The sequence below is a fragment of the Bos grunniens genome, chromosome 22 (genome assembly GCF_055505025.1).
Source record: "Bos grunniens cultivar Pamir isolate PY7600 chromosome 22, Bosgru_T2T1.0, whole genome shotgun sequence".
Lineage (NCBI taxonomy): Eukaryota > Metazoa > Chordata > Mammalia > Artiodactyla > Bovidae > Bos > Bos grunniens.
Window position 1 is genome coordinate 52,698,140 of NC_141186.1, and position 13,132 is coordinate 52,711,271.

Below are 13,132 nucleotides of genomic sequence, written 5' to 3' on the forward strand. Positions count from 1 at the left end.
TGACCAGGGTTGGGGTGAGAATGCTAAGGCCACACTCTAACCCTCTCTGTGCACATGGGTTCCCACACTCGGAGGCGGCATTTCAGAGCACATGGCAGATGGCCTGAGGCCCCAAGATGACACTTTCCCTAGCAGTGGCCAGGCTGAGCCTTTTTCCAAAGAATGTCCTTTCAAAATAACACTCACAGGTAAAGGGAGCGTAGGTGCCCTTAGCCCAGGAGGAACCCAGACTCACGCTGCTGAAGATCTGCAAACCGTCGTGGCCGCCCGACACGTAGATCCTGCCCTCAAAGACTGTAACCCCCGCAGCACTGCGGTTCGAGCTCATCGGGGTCACCACTGTCCACCTTCAGGAAAGAGGCAAAGGAGAAAGGGAGCCATGAGATCTGGGGATCCTGCCCTCCCAAGACAGCAGAGGATCTGGAGGAGCTGTGCTGTGTTCTGTCCTACCCTGGACGATCCCCCCAATTCTTATGGCCTCCTCCACCACCTCTGCTCAGGTCACTCTGGCTGCCGCCCTTCGCTTAAGCTTCAGGCTCACACACTCAAAGTCAGGACGCCCAAGCAAGGCCTTCTGACAGATCTGCTCCTCCCTGATACCTCTGGTCTTGTGAATGGGACCACCAGCCATCTAGCTGCTAGATTTACAGTTTCGGAATTTTTTAAGACCACTTCTCCATCATCAACATTCTGTGGTCACCATATCTCCGCTGGTTTGCCTCCTGGTCATTGCTTGTCCCCATTTCACTGCCGTTGCGCTGGCTGTGGCCTCCTGTGGGACCATTGCCACTGCCTGCTTTTGGGGCTGGCTTTCAGATCATTCCCATCCCCCCGGGCACGGAATGTCCTCTGACAACTCCTATTTCCTCTAAGGCGACTCCAAGTTCCTTAACGTGCTTCTTTGCCACTGGGTCCTCATCCTCTTTCCAGCTGTGCCTTCTGCCATGTGCCACCCACACCTGCTCCTCAACCTCACACAGCAGCTCTTTCTTATCTGCAAGCCTCTCTCCCTGCTGTCTCTTCTCCTGGGATGTGCATTTCCCCTCAGAAGGTATCTCTGCAACCTGACTCTGCCCCCTCAGCCGTGGGAAGATGGAAGCCCTCCCCACTCTGTACCTAAGAGCTCTAGACACAGGCCCCCAGAGGAAGACCATCGCTGTGTGCACTGGCCCCGGCAGACGAGGTGCTGCTTAACCATCTTAGAAATCCTGCTCGCTGCCTGACACTTAATAGGTTGGTTAAGCATGTGGAATAAAGGCTTAAACGCTCTGTGATGGATCCAATGTGTTTATACTGTAGGATTCAAATACTGAATACAAGCAGATTAAAATACTGAAATGAAAAGCTTGGGCTAACCTTGCTGGTGTTTTTCAAAGAGTGTTCCACAAAATGAGACCACAGGATGGTGACAGATACAGTGAAATTAAAGAGGTTTCTCTACTGCAGAATTTTTCAGTCTTTTAAAATGCTAATATGTGTTATGGGAAGACGAGGCCTCTGGTGGTACAGACATCAATGTTTCCCAAGCTTCTTTAATTTAGTGTATAATTTTTTCCCCCAAAATCATATATTACCCATTCTGGAAAGTGCTATTCATCTATTTCCCATGCCCTTTCACATGCATTTCCATTAAAATGAGTTGATTTATTTAAGTGGTACAGAGCATTAACAGGTGTTTCCAAGTACCTATGCAGACTATTTATTTTTAAAATTTAATTATTCATTCATTTAATCAAAGGTTATTAAATACCTATTACATGCAAGGAAGTACAGGTGGTAGACTTCCCTGGTGGTTCAGACAGTAAAGAATCTGCCTGGATTCTTTACTGAATGCAGGAGACCAGGGTTTGATCCCTGGGTTGGGAAAACATCCCGGAGAAGGGAACAGCAATCCACTCCAGTATTCTTGCCTGGAGAATTTCATGGACAGAGGAGACTGAAGGGCTGTAGTCTATGGGGTTGCGAAGAGTCAGATACAACTGAGCAACTAACATACGCCACAGGGGCTGAACAGGAGAAATCTTCCTTAACCTCGAGAAGCATGAGGAGAGCACTTTTGATCTTCATACTCTAACAAGCTCCAATGCCCCAGGGGAGCTGGATTCCTTACTTGTCTGTCTCAGGTGAGTAGGTCTCCACAGAGCTGAGAGAAGAGTTGCCATCGTAGCCACCACAGACGTAGATCTGTCCGTCCAGCACGACCGTCCCCATGGCACTGAAACAGACACAGCTGTTATCCCGAGGGCTTCAGACTTCCCGAGGCAACCTCTCACGTGCAGAGAAGTAAGCTGAGCCCCAAACCGCCTCCTTCTAGAACAGACCTAAATCCCAGGTATGTGCTTAAGCAACGGTGTAAAATGGAAATGGAACCGCCCTGGGGTTCCTCTTGCCTCCTGCCCGGGGTGCCTCCTCCACCTCCTTCTCAGCCCTTGATATGCTCTTCTGCCCTGCCGTGCTCAGGGTAGGATTCACCTTTAAGGCCTAGGTCAAATTCCTCCCTATGCTCCTCCAGAAGCCATCCTGGATTCCTCAGCAAGAATGAGTCCCTCCCGACCTCACACTCCCAGCGCAGCTCCTTTCTCACAGCTGTCCATCACCCATTCGTCCAGCACACCAGACCTTCACCAGGCATACCGTCCAGGGCACCGGGTCTAGAGAGCCGAGCGAGCCAAAGGCCCTGCCCAGAGGGGTACCAGACATCGACCCGCCATCTCTTGACAAGTGGGGACCTCCTGGAAGACAGGGGTCCTCACAGTGAGACCCTGACACTGCTGAGTGTGGTGCTTTGTAAGGAACAATCCCTTAACATGTGGGTGACTGTGATCTCCCCACACATTTCACTATAAGGTATGGCAGACATCTTTTTGTTACATACATGGCCCTGCATGTCCCCTAACTTGTCTGAGGGGTCAGGCAACAGCTCCTGTTTATTTCACACCCACTGCACACAGCAGGTGCTCTCTACTTGCTATTTCGCACCCTCAGCGATCCCATGGGAGGCATCACCATCACCCCTGCAGAGATGGGCAGCTGTGGCTTGAGGAGGCCAGGCGATCCTCTCAGGGCTGCCCAGAGGGCCTGTCTCCCACACTGTTCATCGTGCCAAGCTCTCCTAATACCAAAGAAGCAGGGATCTGGTGTAATCATACAGTCTTCTGGTCTACACAAAGCCTCATGAAAATGAAACATGAGTGCCAAGCTGCCCGATTCACTGTGTTCAGACCTGATGCTGAAGAAGATTAAAAGCGAATCTCGGTGTCTAACAAACAGTAAAATAAAGGATGCCAGGTTTTACAGCCCCCTTTCTAATGTACACAGCAAATCACAGTGATCCACGTGACATCCCTCAGTCAGCCTGAAAGAGGACAGGACTTGCCTGAGGAGAGGACTGTGGGAAGGTCACAAACTCACTAGACATGTTACTGTCCTTCTAGAAGTAGGCAAAAGTAACAACTGTGGAATTGAACAAAAATGTAAGAAGGACTGAGAGGTGCCACAAAACCATGTGACATTACCTTTTAATGAAATGGTAAAGACAGTGTGAAGAGACAAGGGGAACTACCACACAACTGCACTCATCTCACACACTAGCAAAGCAATGCTCAAAATTCTCCAAGCCAGGCTTCAACAGTACGTAAACTGTGGACTTCCAGATGTCCGAGGTGGATTTAGGAAAGACAGAGGATCCAGAGATCAAATTGCCAACATCTGTTGGCTCACAGAAAAAGCAAGGCAATTCCAGAAAAACATCTACTTCTGCTTTATTGATTATGCCAAAGCTTTGGACTGTGTAGATCACAACAAACTGTGGAAAATTCTTCAAGACATGGGAATACCAGACCACCTGACCTGCCTCCTGAGAAATCTGAATGTGGGTCAAGAAGCAACAGTTAGAACTGGACATGAAACAACAGCCTGGTGCCAAATTGGGAAAGGAGTACATCAATGCTGTATACTGTCACCCTTATTTAACTTATATACAGAGTACATCATGTGAAATGTTGGGCTGGATGAAGCACAAGCTGGAATCAAGATTGCTGGGAGAAATATCAATAACCTCACATATGCAGATGATACCACCCTTACGGTAGAAAGCAAAGAAGAACTGAAGAGCCTCTTGATAAAAGTGTAAGAGGAGAGTGAAAAAGCTTGCTTAAATCTCAACATTCAAAAAACTGAGATCATGGCATCTGGTCCCATCACTTCTTGGACAATAGATGGGGAAACAATGGAAACAGTGACAGACTTTATTTTCTTGGGCTCCAAAATCACTGCAGATGGTGATTGCAGCCATGAAATTAAAAGACACTTGCTCCTTGGAAGAAAAGGTATGACCAACCTCAGTTCAGTCGCTCAATCGTGTCCGACTCTTTGCGACCCCATGAGCTGCAGCACACCAGGCCTCCCTGTCCATCACCAACTCCCGGAGCCTACCCAAACTCACGTCCATTGAGTCAGCGATGCCATACAACCATCTTATCCTCTGTCATCCCCTTCTCCTCCTGCCCTCAATCTTTTCCAGCATAGGGTCTTTTCCAATGAGTCAGCTTTTGGCATCAGGTGGCCAAAGTATTGGATGCTTTAGCATTAGTCCTTCCAATGAATATTCAGGACTGATTTTTTTTTTTTCGTTTCATACATGATATTTTACATGTTTCAATGCCATTCTCCCAAATCTTCCCACCCTCTCCCTCTCCCACAGAGTCCATAAGACTGATTTCTTTTAGAACTGACTGGTTGGATCTCCTTGCAGTCCAAGGGACTCTCAAGAGTCTTCTCCAACACCACAGTTCAAAAGCATCAATTCTTCGGCACACAGCTTTCTTCACAGTCCAACTCTCACATCCATACATGACCACTGGAAAAACCATAGCCTTGACTAGATGGACCTTTGTTGGCAAAGTAATGTCTCTGCTTTTGATTATGCTGTCTAGGTTGGTCATAACTTTCCTTCCAAGGACTAAGCGTCTTTTAATTTCATAGTTGCAATCACCATCTGCAGTGATTTTGGGGCCTCCAAAAAACCGTGGGGGCTCCCCACTGTTTCCCCATCTATTTGCCATGAACTGATGGGAAACAGTGGAAACAGTGTCAGATTTTATTTTTTGGGGCTCCAAAATCACTGCAGATGGTGACTGCAGCCATGAAATTAAAAGACGCGTACTCCTTGGAAGAAAAGTTACGATCAACCTAGACAGCATATTCTGGAGAAGGCAATGGCACCCCATTCCAGTACTCTTGCCTGGAAAATCCCATGGACGAAGGAGCCTGGTGGGCTGCAGTCCATGGGGTTGCTAGAGTCGGACACGACTGAGCGACTTCACTTTCACTCTTCACTTTAATGCATTGGAGAAGGAAATGGCAACCCACTCCAGTGTTCTTGCCTGGGGAATCCCAGGGACAGGGGAGCCTGGTGGGCTGCTGTCTGTGGGGTCACACAGAGTCAGACAGGACTAAAGTGACTTAGTAGTAGTAGTAGTAGACAGCATATTAAAAAGCAGAGACATTACTTTGCCAACAAATGTCCGTCTAGTCAAGGCTATGGTTTTTCCAGTAGTCATGTATGGATGTGAGTTGGACTGTGAAGAAAGCTGAGCGCCAAAGAATTGATGCTTTTGAACTGTGGTGTTGGAGAAGACTCTTGAGAGTCCCTTGGACTGTAAGGAGATCCAACCAGTCCATTCTAAAGGAGATCAGCTTTGGGTGCTCTTTGGAAGGAATGATGCTAAAGCTGAAACTCCAGTACTTTGGCCACCTCATGCAAAGAGTTAACTCATTGGAAAAGACTCTGATGCTGGGAGGGATTTGGGGGCAGGAGGAGAAGGGGATGACAGAGGATGAGATGGCTGGATGGCATCACTGACTCGATGGACGTGAGTTTGAGTGAACTCTGGGAGTTGATGATGGACAGGGAGGCCTGGCGTGCTGCGATTCATGGGGTCGCAAAGAGTCGGACACGACTGAGTGACTGAACTGAACTGAACTGATGGGACCAGATGCCATGATCTTAGTTTTCTGAATGTTGAGCTTTAAGCCAACTTTTTCACTCTCCTCTTTCACTTTTATCAAGAGGTTCTTTAGTTCTTCTTCACTTTCTGTCATGCGGGTGGTGTCATCTACATATCTGAGATTACTGATATGATAAACCTAGACAGCATATTAAAAGCAGAGACATTACTTTGCCGAGAAAGGTCCATCTAGTCAGAGCTATGGTTTTTCCAGTAATTATGTATGGATGTGAGAGTTGGACTATAAAGAGAGCTGAGTGTCAAAGAATTGATGCTTTTGAACTGTGGTGTTGGAGAAGACTCTTGAGAGTCCCTTGGACTGCAAGGAGATCCAACCAGTCCATCCTAAAGGAAATCAGTCCTGAATATTCATTGGAAGGACTGATGCTAAAGCTGAAACTCCAATACTTTGGCCACCTGATGCGAAGAACTAACTCATTTGAAAAGACCCTGATGCTGGGAAAGACTGAAGGCAGGAGCAGAAGGGGGAGACAGGTTGAGATGGTTGGATGGCATCAGCGACTCAATGGACATGAGTCTGAGCAAGCTCGGGGAATTGGTGATGGACAGGGAGGCCTGGCGTGCTGCAGTCCATGGGGTCGCAAAGAGTTGGACACAACTGAGCGACTAAACTGAACTGAACTGACCGCTGTGGACTGGAACAGTCATGGGATAGGGCTCTGGGCAAGGAGCCTGCAGGACTAGAGGAGGGCAGGGAACAACGGTAGAAAGGAGGCTGTCACCAGCCAGCAGGAGAGAAGGCATGTGGTTCATCAGAGGAGAAGTGACCATGCACATTTTAAGGCAGTTTGTCACTTCAGGGGGATGCAATGGAGCTGGGCCTGTGCGCCTAATAACCACAGTGAGAGAAGGTGCCACCCGGCGGGCTCCTCCCAGACAGCATTCCAGACCTTGTGACGTCGAAGCTAGCAAGCAGCCCAGAGCAGACACGCAACGAAAAACAACTCATGGCCATTAAAGCGAAAAAGGCCCTCCTGATGGGGGATATTGAGCAGTGAGTCACTTGAGGCCATAGAAAGCTGCAAAGGACCGAAGGAGCCAGAAGGGGAAGCCCCGAGGCAGAGGCAGGAGGAGAAGGAACCACTAGAGGGCAGATCTTTTCTACATATATTTTCTTCCAAAAACGAAGCTCTTTGGCCTTTTGTGAATCTCACTGATACAAAGGCAGGTTCCTCCCTGCTCGAGGTCACACACAGACACAACTGAATGAGGACAACGTGTATCATGGCTGTGACACTTCCATGTGGCAAAGGACTTCCACGCTGAAACATGACTCCTCTTCCTCACACACACAGTGACTGGCATCTCTCTCTTTTTTCACATGAGCTTACGAGGACAAAACCCAAATCACAGCCAGACAAAGGGGTTTGTGAGGCAAATACTCAGGCCACAGAATTACAAAAGTAGACAAGGCCCTTAAAGGGCAGCTGGTCCAGGGCTTTTCAAAAATAATATCATCTTAACTTTTTCCTTCCAAAGTTGGGCATATGTCTAGGAGGCGCAATACATAAAAAGGATCAACGCACAACCGTTCTGGTTAAACGAACAGGGCACCTTGGATGTCCTCTCATCTCTCGTCTTACTCAGGAAACGTGGGCAGAAGCAGACAAGTGGCTGGAAGGCGTTAGGAGACCCAAGCTTGGTCCACCTCACAGCCAGCTGTGTGCTCAGGCCTGGGGACCGTGTGGAGCCCCCAGGTAAAGAGCACTGCTGTGCTCCACAAAGCCCCTGCCAGTGAAAGCATGTGGGGCAGGGATCCTGGGGGGAAAGAGAGCATAGGGAGGAATTCCCTCCAACTCCCTCGTGTGACTGACAGAAGTTAAATCCTCCTTACTCTTCAGCTTTCAAACTGTGGTCCCGGCACCTCTTTGCCGAAACCTTCCCGATGTTCCAGCCCAGCTTCTCTCCCTCCTCGCGTCTTCCATAATAAAAACCTCCAGTCCTTATCTGGCACTTAAGTTACAGTACAATGTCCACACGCCTCTGTGTCATCTCCCCAGGTTCCTCAAAGGACAAGGCAGGGGTTTTACCACAAGCAGACGGGGGTGCTGGCTCCCAGGAGGTACGGGCAGCGGCTGCAGGGATCCCCAGGCCGAAGCCTGCGTTTGTTTTACTTCGTGTCCTGCTGATCTAGGATGGCGCCACCATCCTAGACCACGGGGTCCCAAAGAGTGACGCAGGACGTGCAGCCTGCTCCCAGAATACCTTCTCTTGCTGTTCATGCTCCTCACTCGAGTCCATGTGTCCGTCTCCGGGTTGTAGACCTCCACGGTGCTCAGCCGCAGCTGGCCGTCGTACCCGCCGATGGCGTAGAGGAGCCCATTCACCACGGCCACGCCGACGCGGCTGCGGGCTGTGCTCATGGGATGGCACTTCTCCCAGCGGTTGGCGACGGGGTCAAACACTTCCACCACATTCAGGGAGTCACCTGCATAAAAATTTGCTACTCAAATTAAAACAAATGAGACCGCTCGTTTAGATCACAGCTGCTGGGCAATGATTACATGGCATGTTCGACTTGATCTTATCAGCTCTTCCCACACAATCACTCAAGGCTGGAGGGCCCCCTGTGGAACTGGAGCCGGGGATAACCTCAAACCTAATTCTTTAAGGGAAATCAGAAGCAGACTGGAGGCGCTTGTTTCCTTTCTAGACAGGGCGCTTTTAAGTGGCAAGAAGGTTCTTCACCTGCTGAAAGGCAAAGGTGAAGGCAAATGGGGTCCACTATTTCCCCGACCCGGGCGGCATGCCCACAGAGCAGGGCATGGCTCCAGTGCGACTGTTGCTTCCTAGCAGGGGGCCCTGGGCAAGCTGCTTGGCATCCCCATCTTCTGTGCTCACACGTGAGATCATTTCCAGGGCAGAGTTCCCACGAGGATTACATGACAGAACACCTAGCAGAGTTCTAGACTATACCCCGTGCTCAACAAATGGTAACCACGGCAGCAGGAGTAACTCCAACCCCACCATTTTCACTATTGTTGTTGTTTTTTTTTTTAAAAAGATCAAATAAAATAACCCCCTCCCTGTTTTCTTCTGTTTTGGGACACTCAGCACCTGCCATGCTCTACGTTCACTAGTTGAGGACTTACCTTTTCCAGGTCATATGGTTAACAAGCAGCAGAGGCCAGGACCCATCTCCCCACGAAGTTTCAATCAAAAGCAAAACTGCCCAGGACTGCCCACCAGCTCCCCACCTCCCATCAGCCTGGCAGCCTCTGAAGAGGCCAGGCCTTCACATCCTAGGTGACAACTCCCTGTGCCTCTGCACTGCAAGGACTCAGCAGTCTCCACTGCCCTCTCCTAGAGTACTCCCGCCCGACAGTGACACCTGGGGTGGGCAGGAGGGGCCCGGGCTCCAGGGAGCGTTCCTGAGAGCCTGACTGTATGACACAGGAGTGCCAAGAACACGAGGACTATAAGGCACGTGTATTTCACTAGAGGCTAAGAGTCCAAGAGTGAAAAGTACTGACAGTGCAGACCCTGCGTACTTGGAGAATCTGGCTTCTTACACGGTGACATCTCAGAGTCTAAGCCCAGAGGGCCACACGACCCGATGTGATTAGCCTGGTAACAGAATTGGGTCTCTGATTATATCCTATCCAGAGCCGAGTAAATCCCGTAGCTGACAGGATATTAGAGAATGAGTGTGGGCCCAGGAGCCAGGCCCTTGCTCAGCCCAAAGAACTTGTGTGAACACAGATCAAGTTCTCTGAGCCTCAATTTCCTCACTGTGAAGGCCAGGCCTGCAGGATTTCTAAAGACCTTTTGTGCTCTGATATTCTGTTTCAAGAGTATTAATATCTGACATGCCCTAACAGCAGAGCGATGATATAAAATCAAAAGGCACCAGGGAGAGGAAGCAGGGGAGCCAGGCTAGCTTGTTGGGTGCTTCTTCAACCACGGCGGCCAAGACGGGGCTCTATGAAGGGGAGCTGCAAGATACCTGCTGAGTTGAGGCCCCCCACAGCATAGATGAGCCCAGCGATGGATGTGCAGCAGCGAGGCCGAGTTCTGAAAGCCGGCAGGTGGGGCCGGCGCTCTGGCATGAGGTGATAGTCCTTTGCTTCATCTACCAGGTCCCTGGAATAAAGTGCAAGAATCCAGGACAGGAAGGACTCTCTTCTCTTGCCCCACATTTTCAGGTCCCACCCACAACTGCATGGGAAGCCTAGGAGGAAGGTTTGGTCTCAAAGAACGCAGGCGAGTCCAGGGAAACTACACACAACCACTGAGACCCACTCGACACTGGAGGGACGAGATGAGTGGAGCCCACCTCCGCTAGCTAAATAGAAGAAAAACAGTCTTGTATAAACTAGCTGGGCTTGGGGAGGCTCAACAAGCTGCCTGCATCCTGTTGCCACTCAGACCCAGCTCTTCCTTTTCTTTCCTGTAACTCACACCCTGCGATGAACCATCTCATCTGGACTGAGGCGGCAGAAGCCACCTGCTCCTGAGAGACCCCCTGACTCCAGGCCGGCCTCCACCCTGCCGTCCAGGTTGGTTTTCTAATTAAGACCCTTCCGTAACTACCCACTGCCTACAGAACCAAGCTCAAACTCCCCAACGGCACCCTTGAGACTGCTCATTCCAGGGGCTCAGCTGCCTCCAGCCACACCTCCAGCCCAACCTGACACACACCTTCACACTGCTTGCCCCCCCACCCCCCGACTTCCTCCTGAGCCAGCTGCGAATGTGGAATGTGATGAGCAAGAAGGAAGACGCAGACGCTCCGCTGCTGCTCTACTTTACAACCTCCTCCCCCGCGGATGGCGTCTCCTGAGCTGTTTTGGTGGCTCTGCCGCATCACAGTCTCTTTGGTTTACCCTGGGTACCATTTCTGCCTGCTCCTAAACATGCCCCACCCACCCCGCCCAGTACTGCAGCTGGACAAACCCACCCAAGGCCAGCACACTGACTAATGTTTACGGAGGAGCACAAGGAGCCCCAGGAAGTCACCACTAAGTCAGCTGCTGGTGAGAACAGGGTCAGGGCACGCAAGACAGACGTCTGTAAGCTCATAACAGCTCAATGGATGGCGATGCTAGAAAATCCTCAGATAACTTAGGGGAGGAAGACCCTTCTGTCTTGATGCTTAAACAGGGCACATTTCTCTGCTCAACGTGACAGACTTGGACCCTTCTAGGTTCTAGACAGAAGGCAGATCAACCTGTGTGCCACAAATTCAGAATGACCACTCCAAATGCTTCTTCCCCTGAACGAAGCGGCCAGGTTCTCTTCCCCGCCAGACCCTGGGCAGCATCCGTGTGCAGGCCCACCTCCGCTTACCTGCACTTGTGGCAGCAACGCACCAGGTCATCCTGCTGCACGCGGTCCGACAGGAACTGGGGCCGGCAGAGGGGCAGGCGGATATTGGAGAGCAGCTCGGGCAGGCAGGGCCCCCTCTGATCCCGGTCGTACCTGACCCAGGTCAGCACGGCCTCGAAGACCTGCCACAACAGAGAGGGGAACGCTGGTAGCAACCCCTCCACCCAGAGCCTGCACCCCAGTACCCCCCAATCTCAAACCCTCCACTCCCTTGGGCCCACCCATCTTTCCTCTGACTTGCCTCCTGAATCCACCGCCTTCTCTCCACGTCCCCAGCTACCCCATCCGGTCCAGTCTCTTGAGGGGCAAGCCGAGGCTACTGGAACACCATCCTCGCTTTCACTATGACTTCCTAATGAAAACCTGCCCGAGGTTCCTTCTTCCTCTCCTACAACAAAGCACTGTCGACCTTAATTCCCGCAGCTCCTGCATCCTCTTCTCTAGGCAGGCCGGCTGCCCCCTTCACCTAGAATGCCCGAATCTCTTCCTTTCCATCTAAACTCATTCCCATTTCTTTAAGGCCTGGATTCAGAAGTGGGTTTTCCAAGGAGCCTTCCCCGGGGGCTCCAGTCACAAGCATCTCTCCCTCTGAAGCCCAAAGGCCCTTGAAGAATGTACTACAGCACATGTGAGCTGCCCTGGGCCATATTAACTAGTGGACGAACCAGTGCAGGACACCTTGCTCCTGGGATAGGGTGTGCTCCTCTAAATCTCAGGGTCCATGCTGCTGAGCTCAGGCTTTGCTTCTTTGATGGTCACTAACATGCAGGGGAGAGGACTCTTCGGACTTTAAGGAAAGGAGCTGAGCTGGGACTAACATCTCTGCTGAGTGTCTGATGGAGCCTGGGGCTCCTTCGGCCAAGGTACAGCTTCATGATACTCCCAGACCTGTGGCCAGTTGAGCAGAGGCCTTGCTGCCATGGTGCTCCGGGTGTCTGTAGTGCTGGGTCCAAATACACCTCCTCTCAACCCTGTGGCTGATGCCCTTCACTGCCCAGCCCTCATTGCCCTCCAACTCACTGTCCTCTTAAGACACCCTGCACCACACTTTTGTTCAACAGAAAGGATGACCTTCACTCCTCTCTGGCTATTAAAACCATCCGCTTTCATTTAAGATTTTCTTTTGTAATTAATTAGGCTGCGTGGGATCTTGGTTGCAGCATGCAAACTCTTAGTTGCGGCCTGTGGTACCAGTTCCCTGTGGTACTGGCTCAGGGATCAAACCTGGGCCGTCTGCACTGGGGGTGTGAAGCCTTAGCTACTGATCCACCAGGGAAGCCCCTCATTTAAGCTTTTCCTGATTACTCTAAGGTGTTGTCTTTATCCTGAGAGGACCCTATAATCGCCTACACCTCGCTTGGCCAGTACCTTCCATGATTTTAAGTATACTAGCACCTGACCCGGAGAAGGCAATGGCACCCCACTCCAGTAACCCATGGGCAGAGGAGCCTGGTGGGCTGCAGTCCATGGGGTCATGAAGAGTCGAACAGGGCTGAGTGACTTCCCTTTCACTTTTCACTTTCATGCAGTGGAGAAGGAAATGGCAACCCACTCCAGTGTTCTTGCCTGGAGAATCCCAGGAACGGCGGAGCCTGGTGGGCTACCGTCTATGGGGTCGCACAGAGTCGGACACGACTGAAGCGACTTAGCAGCAGCAGCACCTGACCACTGCCTCCAGTCCTTCCAGCTCAGCAACCAACTCTACCTAGCCTTGGGCATGGCTCTCCCTCACTCCACACCTCCCTCTCAGGTCCCCCTCCAGCCCATTTCCTTAG

General features: G+C 51.0%; 1 protein-coding gene across 16 annotated transcripts in view; it reads right to left on the bottom strand.

The window, feature by feature from the left end:
- KLHL18 (kelch like family member 18) overlaps positions 1–13,132 on the bottom strand; it is a 126,727-nt gene that overhangs the window by 9,878 nt on the left and 103,717 nt on the right. For 9 of the 16 annotated variants that reach the window (XR_015151729.1, XR_015151726.1, XR_015151727.1 and 6 more), the window contains 5 exons: positions 11,319–11,479; positions 9,976–10,112; positions 8,235–8,457; positions 2,111–2,215; positions 236–347 (listed from right to left, as the gene is read on the bottom strand). Coding sequence is in view for 7 of the 16 variants with exons in the window: in XM_086368323.1 (XP_086224449.1) it covers positions 236–347; positions 2,111–2,215; positions 8,235–8,457; positions 9,976–10,112; positions 11,319–11,479 (738 nt within the window). In the remaining 9 variants the exon portion in view is untranslated. Of the gene's footprint in view, positions 1–235; positions 348–2,110; positions 2,216–8,234; positions 8,473–9,975; positions 10,113–11,318; positions 11,480–13,132 lie in introns of all 16 variants that reach the window. The other 7 variants (XR_015151723.1, XR_015151722.1, XM_086368324.1 and 4 more) reach the window with 1 other exon arrangement.